Below are 12,121 nucleotides of genomic sequence, written 5' to 3'. Positions count from 1 at the left end.
TAAATCTGGCCTTTCTGAACATTAGAAGACACAGAGTGAAAGGGCATGAGATAGGATAAAATACTGCAAGTCATATGTGTGTAATGGTTAGTATCCAGAATACGTAATGAACTACAACTCAAGAAAGCGAACAACTGGATTTTTAAAAAATGGGGAATGGACTTGAAAGCCCAGAAAGCACATGAAAAGATGTTCAACATCACTAGCAATTGGAAAAATACAAATCAAAACCATGAGGTACCACCTCATATCCATTAGAATGATGACTATAGAAAAACGAAAGAAAACTTAAAGCTTTCCCACTAAGATCGAACAAGACAAGGATGCCCACTTTCACCACCTCTATTCAATATAGTATTGGAAGTCCTAGCCACAGCAATCAGACAAGAAAAAGAAATAAAAGGCATCCAAATTGGAAAGGAAGAAACAAAACTGTCAGTGTTTGCAGATGACATGATAGTGTACATAGAAAATCCTGTAGACTCCACCAAAAAACTACTCAACCTAATAAATGAATTTGGCAGAACAGCTGGTTACAAAGTCAATACTCAGAAATCAAAGGCATTTTTGGACACCAACAATGAAACATCAGAAACAGAAATCGGGGGAAAATTCCCACTTGATGTAGCAACAAGAAAAATAAAGTACCTAGGAATAAACCTAACCAAGGAGGTAAAAGACCTGTACTCAGAAAACTATACAACACTGAAGAAAGAAATTAAGGAGGACACAAACAAATGGAAGCATGTACCATGTTCATGGTTTGGAAGAACTAACATCATCAAAATGGCCATACTATCCAAAGCGAATTATAGATTCAATGCAATCCTTATTAAAGTACCCATGACATAGTTCACAGATATAGAACAAACATTTCAGAAATTTATATGGAACCATAAACGACCCCGAATAGCTGCAGCAATTTTGAGAAAGAAGAACAAAGCAGGAGGGATCACAATACCTGATATCAAACTGTACTACAAGGCCACTGTAATCAAAACAGCCTGGTACTGGCATAAAAGCAGGCACATAGACCAATGGAACAGAATGGAGAGCCCAGAAATAAACCTAAGTCTCTGCAGTCAGTTAGTATTTGACAAAGGGGGAATACACATAAAATGGAGCAAAATAGCCTCTTCAAAAAATGGTGTTGGGAGATCTGGACAGCTACATGCAAAAAAAATGAAACTTGATCACCAACTCACACCATACACAAAAATAAATACAAGGTGGATAAAAGACTTAAATATAAGTCATAACATCATAAAAGTCCTAGAGGAAAACATTGGCAGGAAAACCTCAGACATTCCATGCAGCAACATGTTCACAGATATGTCCCCTAATGCAAGGGACATAAAGGAAAGAATAAACAAATGGGACCTCATTAAATTAAAAAGCTTCTGCATGGCTAAAGAAAACAGCATTACAATGAAAAGAGAGACAACCATATGGGAGAACATATTTTCCAATGACACCGCAGACAAAGGCTTGATCTCCAAAATATATAAAGAATTCATATGATTCCACTCCAGGAACACAACCCAATTATAAAATGGGCAAAAGACTTGAACAGACACTTCTCCAAGGAGGACATACAGAGGGCCCAGAGACACATGAAAAGATGCTCAGCATCACTAGCCATCAGAGAGATGCAAATTAAAACCACAGTGAGATACTACCTCACACCAGTCAGAATGGCCAACATAAACAAATCAACAAAAAAGTGTTGAAGAGGATGCAGAGAAAAGGGAAACCCTAGTGCACTGTTGGTGGGAATGCAGACTGGTGCAGCCACTGTGGGAAACAGGATGGAATTTCCTCAGAAAACTAAAAATGGAACTGCCTTTTGACCCAGCAATTCCGCTGCTGGGATTATACCCTGAGAGCCCTGAAACACCAATCCAAAAGAACCTATGCACCCCAATGTTCATAGCAGCACAATTTACAGTAGCCAAGTGCTGGAAGCAACGTAAGTGCCCATCAGTAGATGAGTGGATCAAAAAACTATAGTACACTTACACAGTGGAATTCTACGCAGCAGAGAGAAAGAAGGAGCTCCTACCCTTTGCAACAGCATAAATGGAACTGGAGAGCGTTATGCTAAGTGAAATCAGCTAGGTGGTGAAGGACAAATACTATATGATCTCACCTTTAACTGGAATATAATCAACAAAAGAAAAAAAGCAAACAAAATATAACCAGAGTCATTGAAATTGAGAACAATCTAACAATAGCCAGAGGGGAGGTGGGAGGGGACAGTGGGAAGAAGGGTTTCCAGGAATTGCCATAAAGGACACAAGGACAAAACCAAGGGGGAGGGTGGAAGCAAGGGAGGGAAGTGGGTTTGGAAGGGGTGGGTGGGAGGAATGGGGAGAAAATACAGACAACTGTACTTGAACAACAATAAAATAATTTAAATGAGAAATACAAAAAAAGCAAAAGAAAGAAAAGAGTATTGGTGAGGATGTGGAAAAAATGGAAAGCTTGTGCAGTTCATGGGGAAATGAAATGGTATAACTGCTATGGAAAACAGTATGGCAGTTCCTCAAAAAATTAAAAATAGAATTGCTACATGATCCAGCAATTCCAGTTCTGAGAATGTAGTACCAAAGGAATTGAAAGCAGGATCTCCAAGAGATATTTGAATTTCCTTGTTCATAGAAGCATTGTTTACAATAGCCAAAAAGTGAAAGCAATCCAATCAACAGACGAATGGGTGAATAAAATATACATACAAAGCCATATTATTTGCACACATAGTGCAGTTGTGAGGACCTTGTGCTAAGTGAATAAATCAATCACAAATGACAAATATTGTATAATTCCATTTCTATGAGGTACCCAGAGTAGCAAATTCATAGGCACAGAAAGTAGAATTGTGGTTGCAGGGAGTAGGAGGAAATGGAATGGAAAGTTGTTTAATGGGTATAGAGATTCAGTTTTGCAAGATGAGTTCTGGAGATTGAGTGTACAACATAGTTAATGTACTTACAACTTCTAAACTTTACACTTGGTTAAGATATTTTTTTGGTATGTGCATTTTACCAAATTAAAAAAAAAAATCCTCCATGACCTTAGAGGTGATGATGAGAATGGATGGGGCAGTGGGAGAAAAGAGTATTAATATTAAGAAAGTGGAGTCAGGTTACTTGGGTACTTAGAGCCTGTTTTAACAATGGTTGCACCAATAAATAAAGGGGTCAGGAAGAGGATTAAAGGTAGACGATTAATGCTGATGTTTAGAAATGTCAATTTTGAAGTGACAATTTTATCATGCAGTAAAATTTAATGTATTTAACGGTGAAAATGTAATTCGTAGAGGATAGTTTGCTTATTTCTGGTGCTCTCTCCGACAGGGTGGAACATCTCCTCTTCTATTTTGCCCACCCTATTCCAGATTGAAAGGGCGGGGCGAGGAGGTGGGGGAGCAGTGGAGGAAATAGGGGAATACGGGGTGAATCTTCACCCACTGGTTTCCTATTGTTAATTCTTGCTTCTGACCTCAGTCCAAGAAGAAATCATATAGTAAGAGCAAAATGGATTGATTATACATGAAAATAGTAAATTCCACATTCCTGTAATTGGGAAAACTTGACAGAAAACTGGCATTAGAGTAGAATCTAACGCTAGAGAAGAGTTTCTTCTCCAAATATCATGAGTATTAAACTAGATAATGCAGGTAAATTACTTAGTAACAGCACAACAAATGTTAGATGCTATTATTATTCAGGTAAACACAAATGCTTTACAAGTATATGTACAGAATTTTCTATGGGCGTATATAGACTAAAGTAGTTTTCAATACTAACACAACTTTTCATTTTTCATTATGCAAGTAGAACTACTGGAAAAATCAGTGTTAGACTCAGACTAATATAAGTAGGAGTAACTTAAAATAAAAAGAATATAATAAGAGCTGCTTTAGAAAATTATGCTCTAGGTACCGCAACCGGACAAGGAAAATCCGTAATCCTTTCTACCAAGGAACTGATGAGTCTAGGAATCTTTCTTTCATTAGTTTTGGTTCCAAGCCGGATTTGAGTCAGTGGAAGAACTAGGCTGATGCACACGTAGGCGGGGTTGGGGATGGAATTGGCCCCCAAGACCCGAAAGATCCAACCCGGAAGTAGTTACTGGTCGTCTCCAGGCGCCGGTTCCCGGGCGTCATAGAGTCAGGGCGCGAGGCTCGGACCTGGAGGTAAAGCTGTGGAACACTGAACGCTCTCGGCCAGGGACGCGAACCGCTGCGCCCGCCGGGCTTGCCCTGGTGCAATCATGCTGCTGCTGCCAAGCGCTGCGGAGGGCCAGGGCACCGCCATCATCCACGCTCTGACCTCTGGTACGTGTCCACTCAACCCCGGCTCCGTCCCGCCTCAGCCGACCCCCGCCTCAGCCCTCCACCTCCGCGACCCCGACATCTCTCAACTTTTGCCTCTGGCGATTAGCTGCCAGCCGCGTGGGGCCGTGAGGAGTGCCTTTTTTCTCCCTGCTATACGGTAATCTGTCCCCAGACTGGGAGAGAGGGGGCGTCTTTTTCTGCCCCTACAGTTTCCTCCTTCTCTGGGGGCCTCTGACTCATGGGTAGGGCGGAGCAGATGGGAACCGAACCCTCCGATACCCTGATGCCCGCTGTGAGCTCCCCAGTGCCTGAGGGCGTACAAATGCTTGCTGCTGGTGCTCTGCATTTTCCTCCCTCTCTCCGTTGCTCCGGCTTTGTTTTTTAAATGTCATAATTCAGACACCGCTCCTCACTCTATTAAAACACCATTGCCTGTGTACTGGTAAGATCCGTATAGAAAGTTGTACAAAGACAGCCGTTAAGTAAAACTTGTCCTACTGCTGTAGGTTCATAGATTTACAGCCCGGGATAGTCGTGGGTATGGTAAACTGAGAGTCTCCACTTTCAGTGATCTACATTAATTACCACAGCGGCTTATAGAGACACCTGTTGAATGTAATTTTGAAAGTATCACTCATGGCACATGTTTCATTCTTGCTCATAAAAGTCTTTGTGTATAATCTCAAAACTAGAGGGAAAAAGTTTGAAAGGTAATGTTCTTAAAATTCACACCCTTCACAGGTAGTACTTGAGCATACTGTTTAACGTCTCTCCTGTGAATGGTAAAGGAAATCTTAATTTCCCAAACTAATTAAAACATGAAAAATCAGTTATTTTTAGAAAATTGTGGCTCTTAGGTACAAGGGAATACTTACATCTGAGTAATTGATAACTGAAAAAATTAAATTTTTTTGCTTTCATATTGACTATGAAATTAAAATTAAGATGTTAACTTTTTCCTGATGTTAAGTTACATTTTTTGAAATGTTAATGTACAAACATACCGTGATTTACTCTCACTTCCCAGGGATAATGATAAAGCCTTACTTTTATACAGATTTGTGACTTTTCAAAATGTTTCTACGGTTTGTCATTCAATTTTCCAAGAAACCATATAAGATATAGTTGCTCACATTTTGAATTGAAGACATCTCTGACCTCGTCACTAATGGTCAGACCTAGACTAAAATTCAGCACTTCTGATTTCATATCCAGACCTTATTCCACTATAGCATAGTAAGATATTTTCGTATGGCTTTAGAAGGCTTTTTTGTTTTTTGATGAGGCTAGCTATGATTGTCACTACTTTTTGCTTTATTACAATTATTGGTCTAAAAGTAAAACAGTTTGCAACATTTCTCCCTATTCTTTTTTAAGATTTTATTTATTTATTTTTAGAGAGAGGTGAAGGGAGAGAGGGAGTAAAACATCAATGTGTGGTTGCTTTTTGGCACACCCCCCACTGGGGACCTGGCTGGCAATCTGGGCATGTGCCCTGACTGGGAAATGAACCAGAAACCCTTTGGTTTGCAGGCCAGTGCCCAATCCACCAAGCTTCCCCATACCGCCAGAAAAGTATCAGTTTATTGTTGACTTTGATGAATGTTTTGTTTTGCCAGCTAATATAAGAGGTTGGTTGAATATTCTGTAAGTACAAGGAAATGATTATTGCTAGTCTTCATGTGGATTATTGCAGTTATTTTCTTAGTTGATGGTTTTAAAGTTATATCCTGGTACAATCACTGTTTTGATCTTATTTATTGCCTTGAAACATTTATTCTGTGAAATACATTGAAGCCTCTCTTAACACTTTCAATCACAGCCTCAACACTCTGTCAAGTTGAACCTGTGGGAAGATGGTTTGAAGCTTTTGCTAAGAGGAGAAACAGAAATGTTTCTGCCTCTTTTCAGGAACTGGAGGATAAGAAAGAGTTATCAGAGGAATCAGAAGATGAAGAATTGCAGTTGGAAGAATTTCCCATGCTGAAAACTCTTGATCCCAAGGACTGGAAGGTATTTAATACTCGAATCTTTTGTTTAATCATATGTTTTGTTAGAGACATGCAATTTTCTCTGGAGTTTTCCATTAGTAAGGCCTGTTCTAAGATACTTCAACCAGATAACTGTAATTGTCAAGTACTGAGTGGAATAGTACTAGCCCTAGGATACTCTCTCTGCTGGAGAAGTCTAGGAAGGTCTCACAGAGAAGATAACGTTTAAGCTGGTCTTGAAAGGATGAGAGGGAGTTTATGAAGCAGAAGAGGGAGAAAAGATGTTCTGGGCAGAAGGAATAGATATGCAAAGACAGAGAGGTGAAAGAATATGCACCACCGTTTGGGGGATTAGTGAAGACTATATTTGGGTACTTGAGGGATGGTGGTCAGAAATTCTGCCTAAAACAGACTCTAGATCAAACTCTAATGTTCTTTTTATACCATGCTAAAGAAGGAATTTATATTTTATTTTCAGGGCAGTAGGAAGGCATTAAAAGTTTCTAAGTCAATTTTAGAATTGTAATTCTCTTGGCAGTATAGAAAATTGCTTGAAAAGGGAGAGCAGGCCTGTAGGGGAAGTGGATCATTTGCTAGTATAGGCCTAATGCAATAATCCATGCCTTCAAATGAGTACTTGATGCTCGAACTCAATTTGTAGCTGGGTTTTGAGGAAGAGGGGACAAATTTTAGGAGGTACACTTGAGAAGCCTTGCTGACTTTGGCTGTGTGTCAAGAAGGGAATGTATTCAGAAGACCGCTGTGCATTTGGGTTTGAGTGATCCTCAGCGGTGTCCAGTGTTTTGGCATCTCTGGGTCACACTAGAAGAGTTGTCTTGGGGCACACATTATATACATTGCAACACATAATCACAAAAAAACTCACGATGTTTGAGGTAAATTTATGATTTTGTGTTGGGCCACATTCATAGCCATCCTGTACCACATGCAGTCCATGGGCCGCAGGTTGGATACTTCTATTAAGTGTGCTATCAGTCACCAGCCCTGGGATGCAGGAAAGGGAAGTTTATGGAGAGTGTGGTGTTTGTGTTCAAGTTTGTTTATGTCAAAATTCAGATTGTAGCAACACACTGGTGAAGTGGTCTAGCAGATGGTTAAAAATTGGTCAGTGACTCTGAACAGAAGTTAGAGCCAAAAACATTTGCAAGTCAGTGGCACATAGGTGGTAGTTGAGGCTATGGGAAATGGAATAAATCAGCCAAAGAGAAGGATATAGACAAATAGGTATTATATTACTTAAGTAGGCGCTAGTATAATGCTTAAATGTATATGGTATAGTAAATCAGCCAAGGAGGAGGATATAGACAAATAGGTATTATATTACTTAAGTAGGTGCTAGTATAATACTTAAATGTATGATACTTAAATATATAATCCATAGGAATTAGAGTGCCTGAATTCAAATCTGGTTCTGCTCATTAGTGTGCTGGGAACTTGGGAAAGTTACCTGACATCTGTGCACCTCATTTTCCTCATAGGTACAATGAGATTGCTAGCAGCCTAAAGGATTATAGTGAGAATCAATGAAATGGTGTATATAAAGCACTTAACCCAGTGCTTGGGCACATGAAAATTCAAAACAAATAGTAAATAATAACAGTTTCTAGCTTATCAGTTTTTGTGAGTATTAAATGAGGTAAGGCATATATATAAAGCACTTAGAAAAGTATATAAGCATTCAGAAAGTGTGAGTTGATTCTCCTACCATCATCATCAGTTTTAAACTTTTTTTAAAAGTTTTTATTTATTTATTTATAGAGAGAGGGGAAGAGAGGGAGAGAAACATTGATTGGCTGCCTCACACATGCCCCCATCTGGAGATGTGGCCAGCAACTCAGGCACGTGCCCTGACAGGGAACTGAACCAGCAACCCCTCAATTCACAGGCTGGCACTCGATCACTGAACTATACCAGCCAGGGCATCATCAACATCAGTTTTAAAAGAACTGAACATTGAGGAGCACAGATAGATATTTAAGGAGTAGTCAGAGGAGAAACAGCAAAGGTTACTAAGAAGAATGAAAGAAGTAGAAAGAAAATAGAAAAGAAAACATTTTTCAACAAAGGTTTATTAAACATTAGGCACTATACTCTTCAAGAAACTAAGGGAGGAGGAAGTCTTAAGAAGGAAAAAATAATCATCAGTGTCACTGCTTTGGAGATAGGTCAATCACATAACATAAATAATGATAAAAAGTCCCTGGGTCTGGCAAACAAAGTTTAGGAGACCACACTCAAAACACTGAAATGGTTGTGGTGGTAAGAAATTGCAGTGGGTTGAGGAGTTATTAGGTGACGCCATAGAGACTTAAATGTAAAATACTCATTTTCAAAGCTTGGGTTATAGAGAAAATGAGAGAAAATAGTAACTTGAGGAAAGGAAAAGGTCAGGAGGATATAGAAATGGGGAATGTTGAGATGTACAAGAGAGAAAGGGAAGAGTGTTATAGAAAAGAGATGACATCAGAGCTAGGTAGCAGGGCTTAGACATTGATTTAATTTTTTAATTCAGCGAATAGGGATCAAGCACCTGCTGTGTGGATGTGAAGGATACAGTGCTGAACAAGACAGTATCACTGCTCCCATAAACTTTTTCCAGTGAGGAAACAGACAATAAGTAAACAGTTGAGAACATGGCCACTTAAGTGCTGGGCAAAGAAGAGAGTGATGTGATAGGGTGTCTAGATGACTTCCCTAGATTGAGTAGGTGGGGAAGGCCTATGGAGCTGATGTGTAACAGAAAACCTGGATGATTTGCAGAGATCAGGGAAAGTGGCATTCCAGGCAGAGAGCTTATGCAGAGGCAGAGAGAAATTTGGAATGTGCCAGGAACTGGAAAAAGGCAAGTGGCTAGAACAGAGTGAACAAGGTCAGGCAGGGGCTGGTGAAGAGGTCAGGAGTAGTGGTAGAAGCCCTCAATGGAAAGCTGTTGGGGAGTTTGAAGCACTGACAATTTTTAAGTACTTTAGAGGGGGAGAAAAAGGAGCCAGAGATGGGGAGAGAAAGTGTCTGTTTTAAATATGATGATGACATTTCAGCTGAGACTGAAGGATGAGATGGCAGCCACATGAGGAATGGAGGAAGAATGTATCAGGCAGACTATGGCATGTGAAGAGGCCCTGGGGGAAAAGAGCTTGGCATCTTCCGTGAACTGAAAACACACTCGGGTGTTTGGAAATGGGTGACCAGGTGGAGAATGACAGGCTAGGAGGTTAGAGAGATGGGGGTGCTCTGTGCCTCTAGAGCTCTGTGGAGAGGTCTGTGCTCTAGTGAATTGGGGAGTTGTGAGCGTTCACAGAGTTCTTAACATATTCCAGCCTTGGCATTTGATCAGATCACCTAGAATCAAAGTATAGAGAGACCAAAAGAAACTTAAGGGCTGAGGTCTATAGGTCATTGAGAAACCAGGAGAATGGCTGAAAAACCTACTGAAAAGTGGGAGGGAAACAGAGTGGATTCACAGAAACTGAAAACAGATAATGTTTCAAGAAAAGAGTCAGCTGTGCTACTGCTGGGAGATGAAATGAAGTGGGGTCAGATGGGTGATCTTGGATTTGGTACCTGGGAATTGATCCTGAAGACAGCAGCTTTGTAGCATCTGGGGTGGAAGTGGACAGAGCAGAACCAGATTGGAGTGCTTTGAAAATTAATACTAGAGGGGACAGCTTCTTCACGAAGTTTAACTTTGATAGGCAGCAGAGAAATGGGATCGTTGGAAAGGGGGTCATGGAAGGGTTTGTAGTTGTTGTTGCTATTGTTCTAAGATGAGAGAAAATAGAGCATCTTTTTATATTGATGAAAATACTCCATTTGAGATTTAGGAGATAACTGAAAGATGCTGGTGTTTGAGGAGACTTAAAGAAGGTGAGATTCAGAACCAAGGTGAGGGATGGAGTAATTTGTCTTGGTAAGACAGGCTTTCTCAATTGTGAATGAAGGGAAAGGAAAAAAAATTATGGATACAGATAGGATGGTAGAAAGGTGCTGGAATTTGAGTGGGGTAATTTAAATTTTGTAGTTAAGCAAGAGGGAGGCCATTGATAAGAGGGTGGAATAGGCTCCATGAATTTTGAAGACAGACTAGAAGACAAAAGGTATGTAATAATCTTACTGAGTGGAAAAGTGAATGAACTAGAAGAAAGTATGGTTGCCAGGCATAACAAAGGAGGCAATCCCTGTGGAGTTTGCAATCTTGAATGTAAAGGGAAACCATTCAGCCCTATTTGACTTTTTTCACCCATGTTTTATGCTCTCAACTCTCCTTCCCTACTTATTCTCTAATACCAGACATACCTTTGACTTCTTAAGGAACCTTCACTACAATTGCTTCCTCAGCTTCTAAATTTGCAAAGATGTTAACAAGAGCAGGAATTAAAGCAGGAACTACTATCAAGAAAAGCCTCATCCCTCCATTTCTCAAAATTTCCATTTAGCCTACCTTCTTTGTTCCACATGGCTCCTAGTTCTATCTTATCACTGCCCTGACCCAACCTACCGGGGATGCTCCCTTCAGTTCTGAACTCTTCCTGGCTATACTTTAATTTAAGGATGGCCATAGATACTAATAGGTTTTAAGAGAAAAAAAGGTTCTATGGTCAGGTAGTTTAGAAAATGCTGGACTTTACAGGTCTCTGTTTACTTGCTTGTTCTTAATTGCAGAACTTCTCAGAGACTTTATTAGTCTTATATGTATACAGATCATCAAGAAGGCTGTACAAGAACCTGTATTTTCTAAACTTAAATGACCGCAGAACCCATTTTATACAATATGTCTCACTGGACTCATATCATGGCAACATCACTTTGGGAAGCACTGTTTTAGGGTGCCAAAATACAAGGCATAGGATACATTGCTGCATTTTAAACTTGACTCCCTTTTGTGTCTTTATCAGAACCAAGATCATTATGCAGTACTTGGACTTGGCCATGTAAGATACAAAGCCACACCAAGACAGATCAAAGCAGCACGTAAGTATTTAATTATTTTGAAATAAACATATCTGGGGTAGAAAAATATTATCTTTTTGAAAAGATGTGCAGGAGCATAGTCCATAGCCATAACTCTAGATTTAATAGCATGTGCCATATGGTCATAACAGTATATAACCACACTGTCCTTTACCTTCAGAACCAAGAAAAAGCAGTCATTCTCATGTGTGGACTTTCTCATCTGCAATAAGAAGTCGGGGTGTTAGGTGTGTATGTTTGTGACAGGATAAAGAACGTTCTTCCAATGGCAAGCTTTAAAACAATTTCACCTTCAGAAGTATGGCACCTATACTTATTAGAAGCTGCCTTGTTACTTAGGTTTTTTTGATGTTGTTTTGTAGGTCACACTTTTGTTGATACCACCCTTTTGTCCAAGAAAGAGTTATCTGATGCTTCATTATTATTTTCATTGACAAGCTTAAAAATTTGGTGGTTGGGGCAAGGGGTGTTGTTGGGAAGCCAGTCCTTACATGTCTTACAAAACATTATTCCCTTAGTGCTCCTAAATGTCTGTCTTTTGCATTCCTATGGACATTACAGCATTCAACTCACCTAATCAGTAAAGTTTCATGAAAGGGGTGAAGATGATTTCTTTTCTGTGTTTTATCTTAGAAAAATGTTCTGCTCTCCACTCTAGAGAATGGATGTTGAAGTCAGAGAAGGTACGATTATGGCCATAGAGAACAGAAATAGGGAGTCAAAGCCAGTCAAGAAGAAAAAGTATTGTACTGGCAATACTTTGAGGAAGATGGCTGAAGGAAATCTATCTCATGTTGAAAAA

The 12,121-nt window shown here is 39.7% G+C and overlaps 1 protein-coding gene across 2 annotated transcripts in view; it reads left to right on the top strand.

Annotated features, from left to right (window-relative positions):
• Positions 1–4,101: 4,101 nt before the first annotated feature.
• The window catches only part of DNAJC2 (DnaJ heat shock protein family (Hsp40) member C2), a 33,373-nt gene continuing 25,353 nt past the window's right edge, over positions 4,102–12,121 (top strand). The window contains exons 1-3 of one of the 2 annotated variants that reach the window (XM_045827730.1): positions 4,102–4,339; positions 6,162–6,352; positions 11,244–11,319. In XM_045827730.1, the coding sequence (XP_045683686.1) occupies positions 4,276–4,339; positions 6,162–6,352; positions 11,244–11,319 (331 nt within the window). In that variant the 5' untranslated portion in view covers positions 4,102–4,275. The remainder of the gene's footprint in view (positions 4,340–6,161; positions 6,353–11,243; positions 11,320–12,121) is intronic. The other variant, XM_045827729.1, reaches the window with a different exon arrangement.

The sequence above is a fragment of the Phyllostomus hastatus genome, unplaced genomic scaffold, assembly GCF_019186645.2.
Source record: "Phyllostomus hastatus isolate PE091 unplaced genomic scaffold, TTU_PhHast_1.1 phas_scaffold_78, whole genome shotgun sequence".
Classification (NCBI taxonomy): Eukaryota; Metazoa; Chordata; class Mammalia; order Chiroptera; family Phyllostomidae; genus Phyllostomus; species Phyllostomus hastatus.
This window is presented reverse-complemented; position numbering and strand designations above follow the sequence as displayed.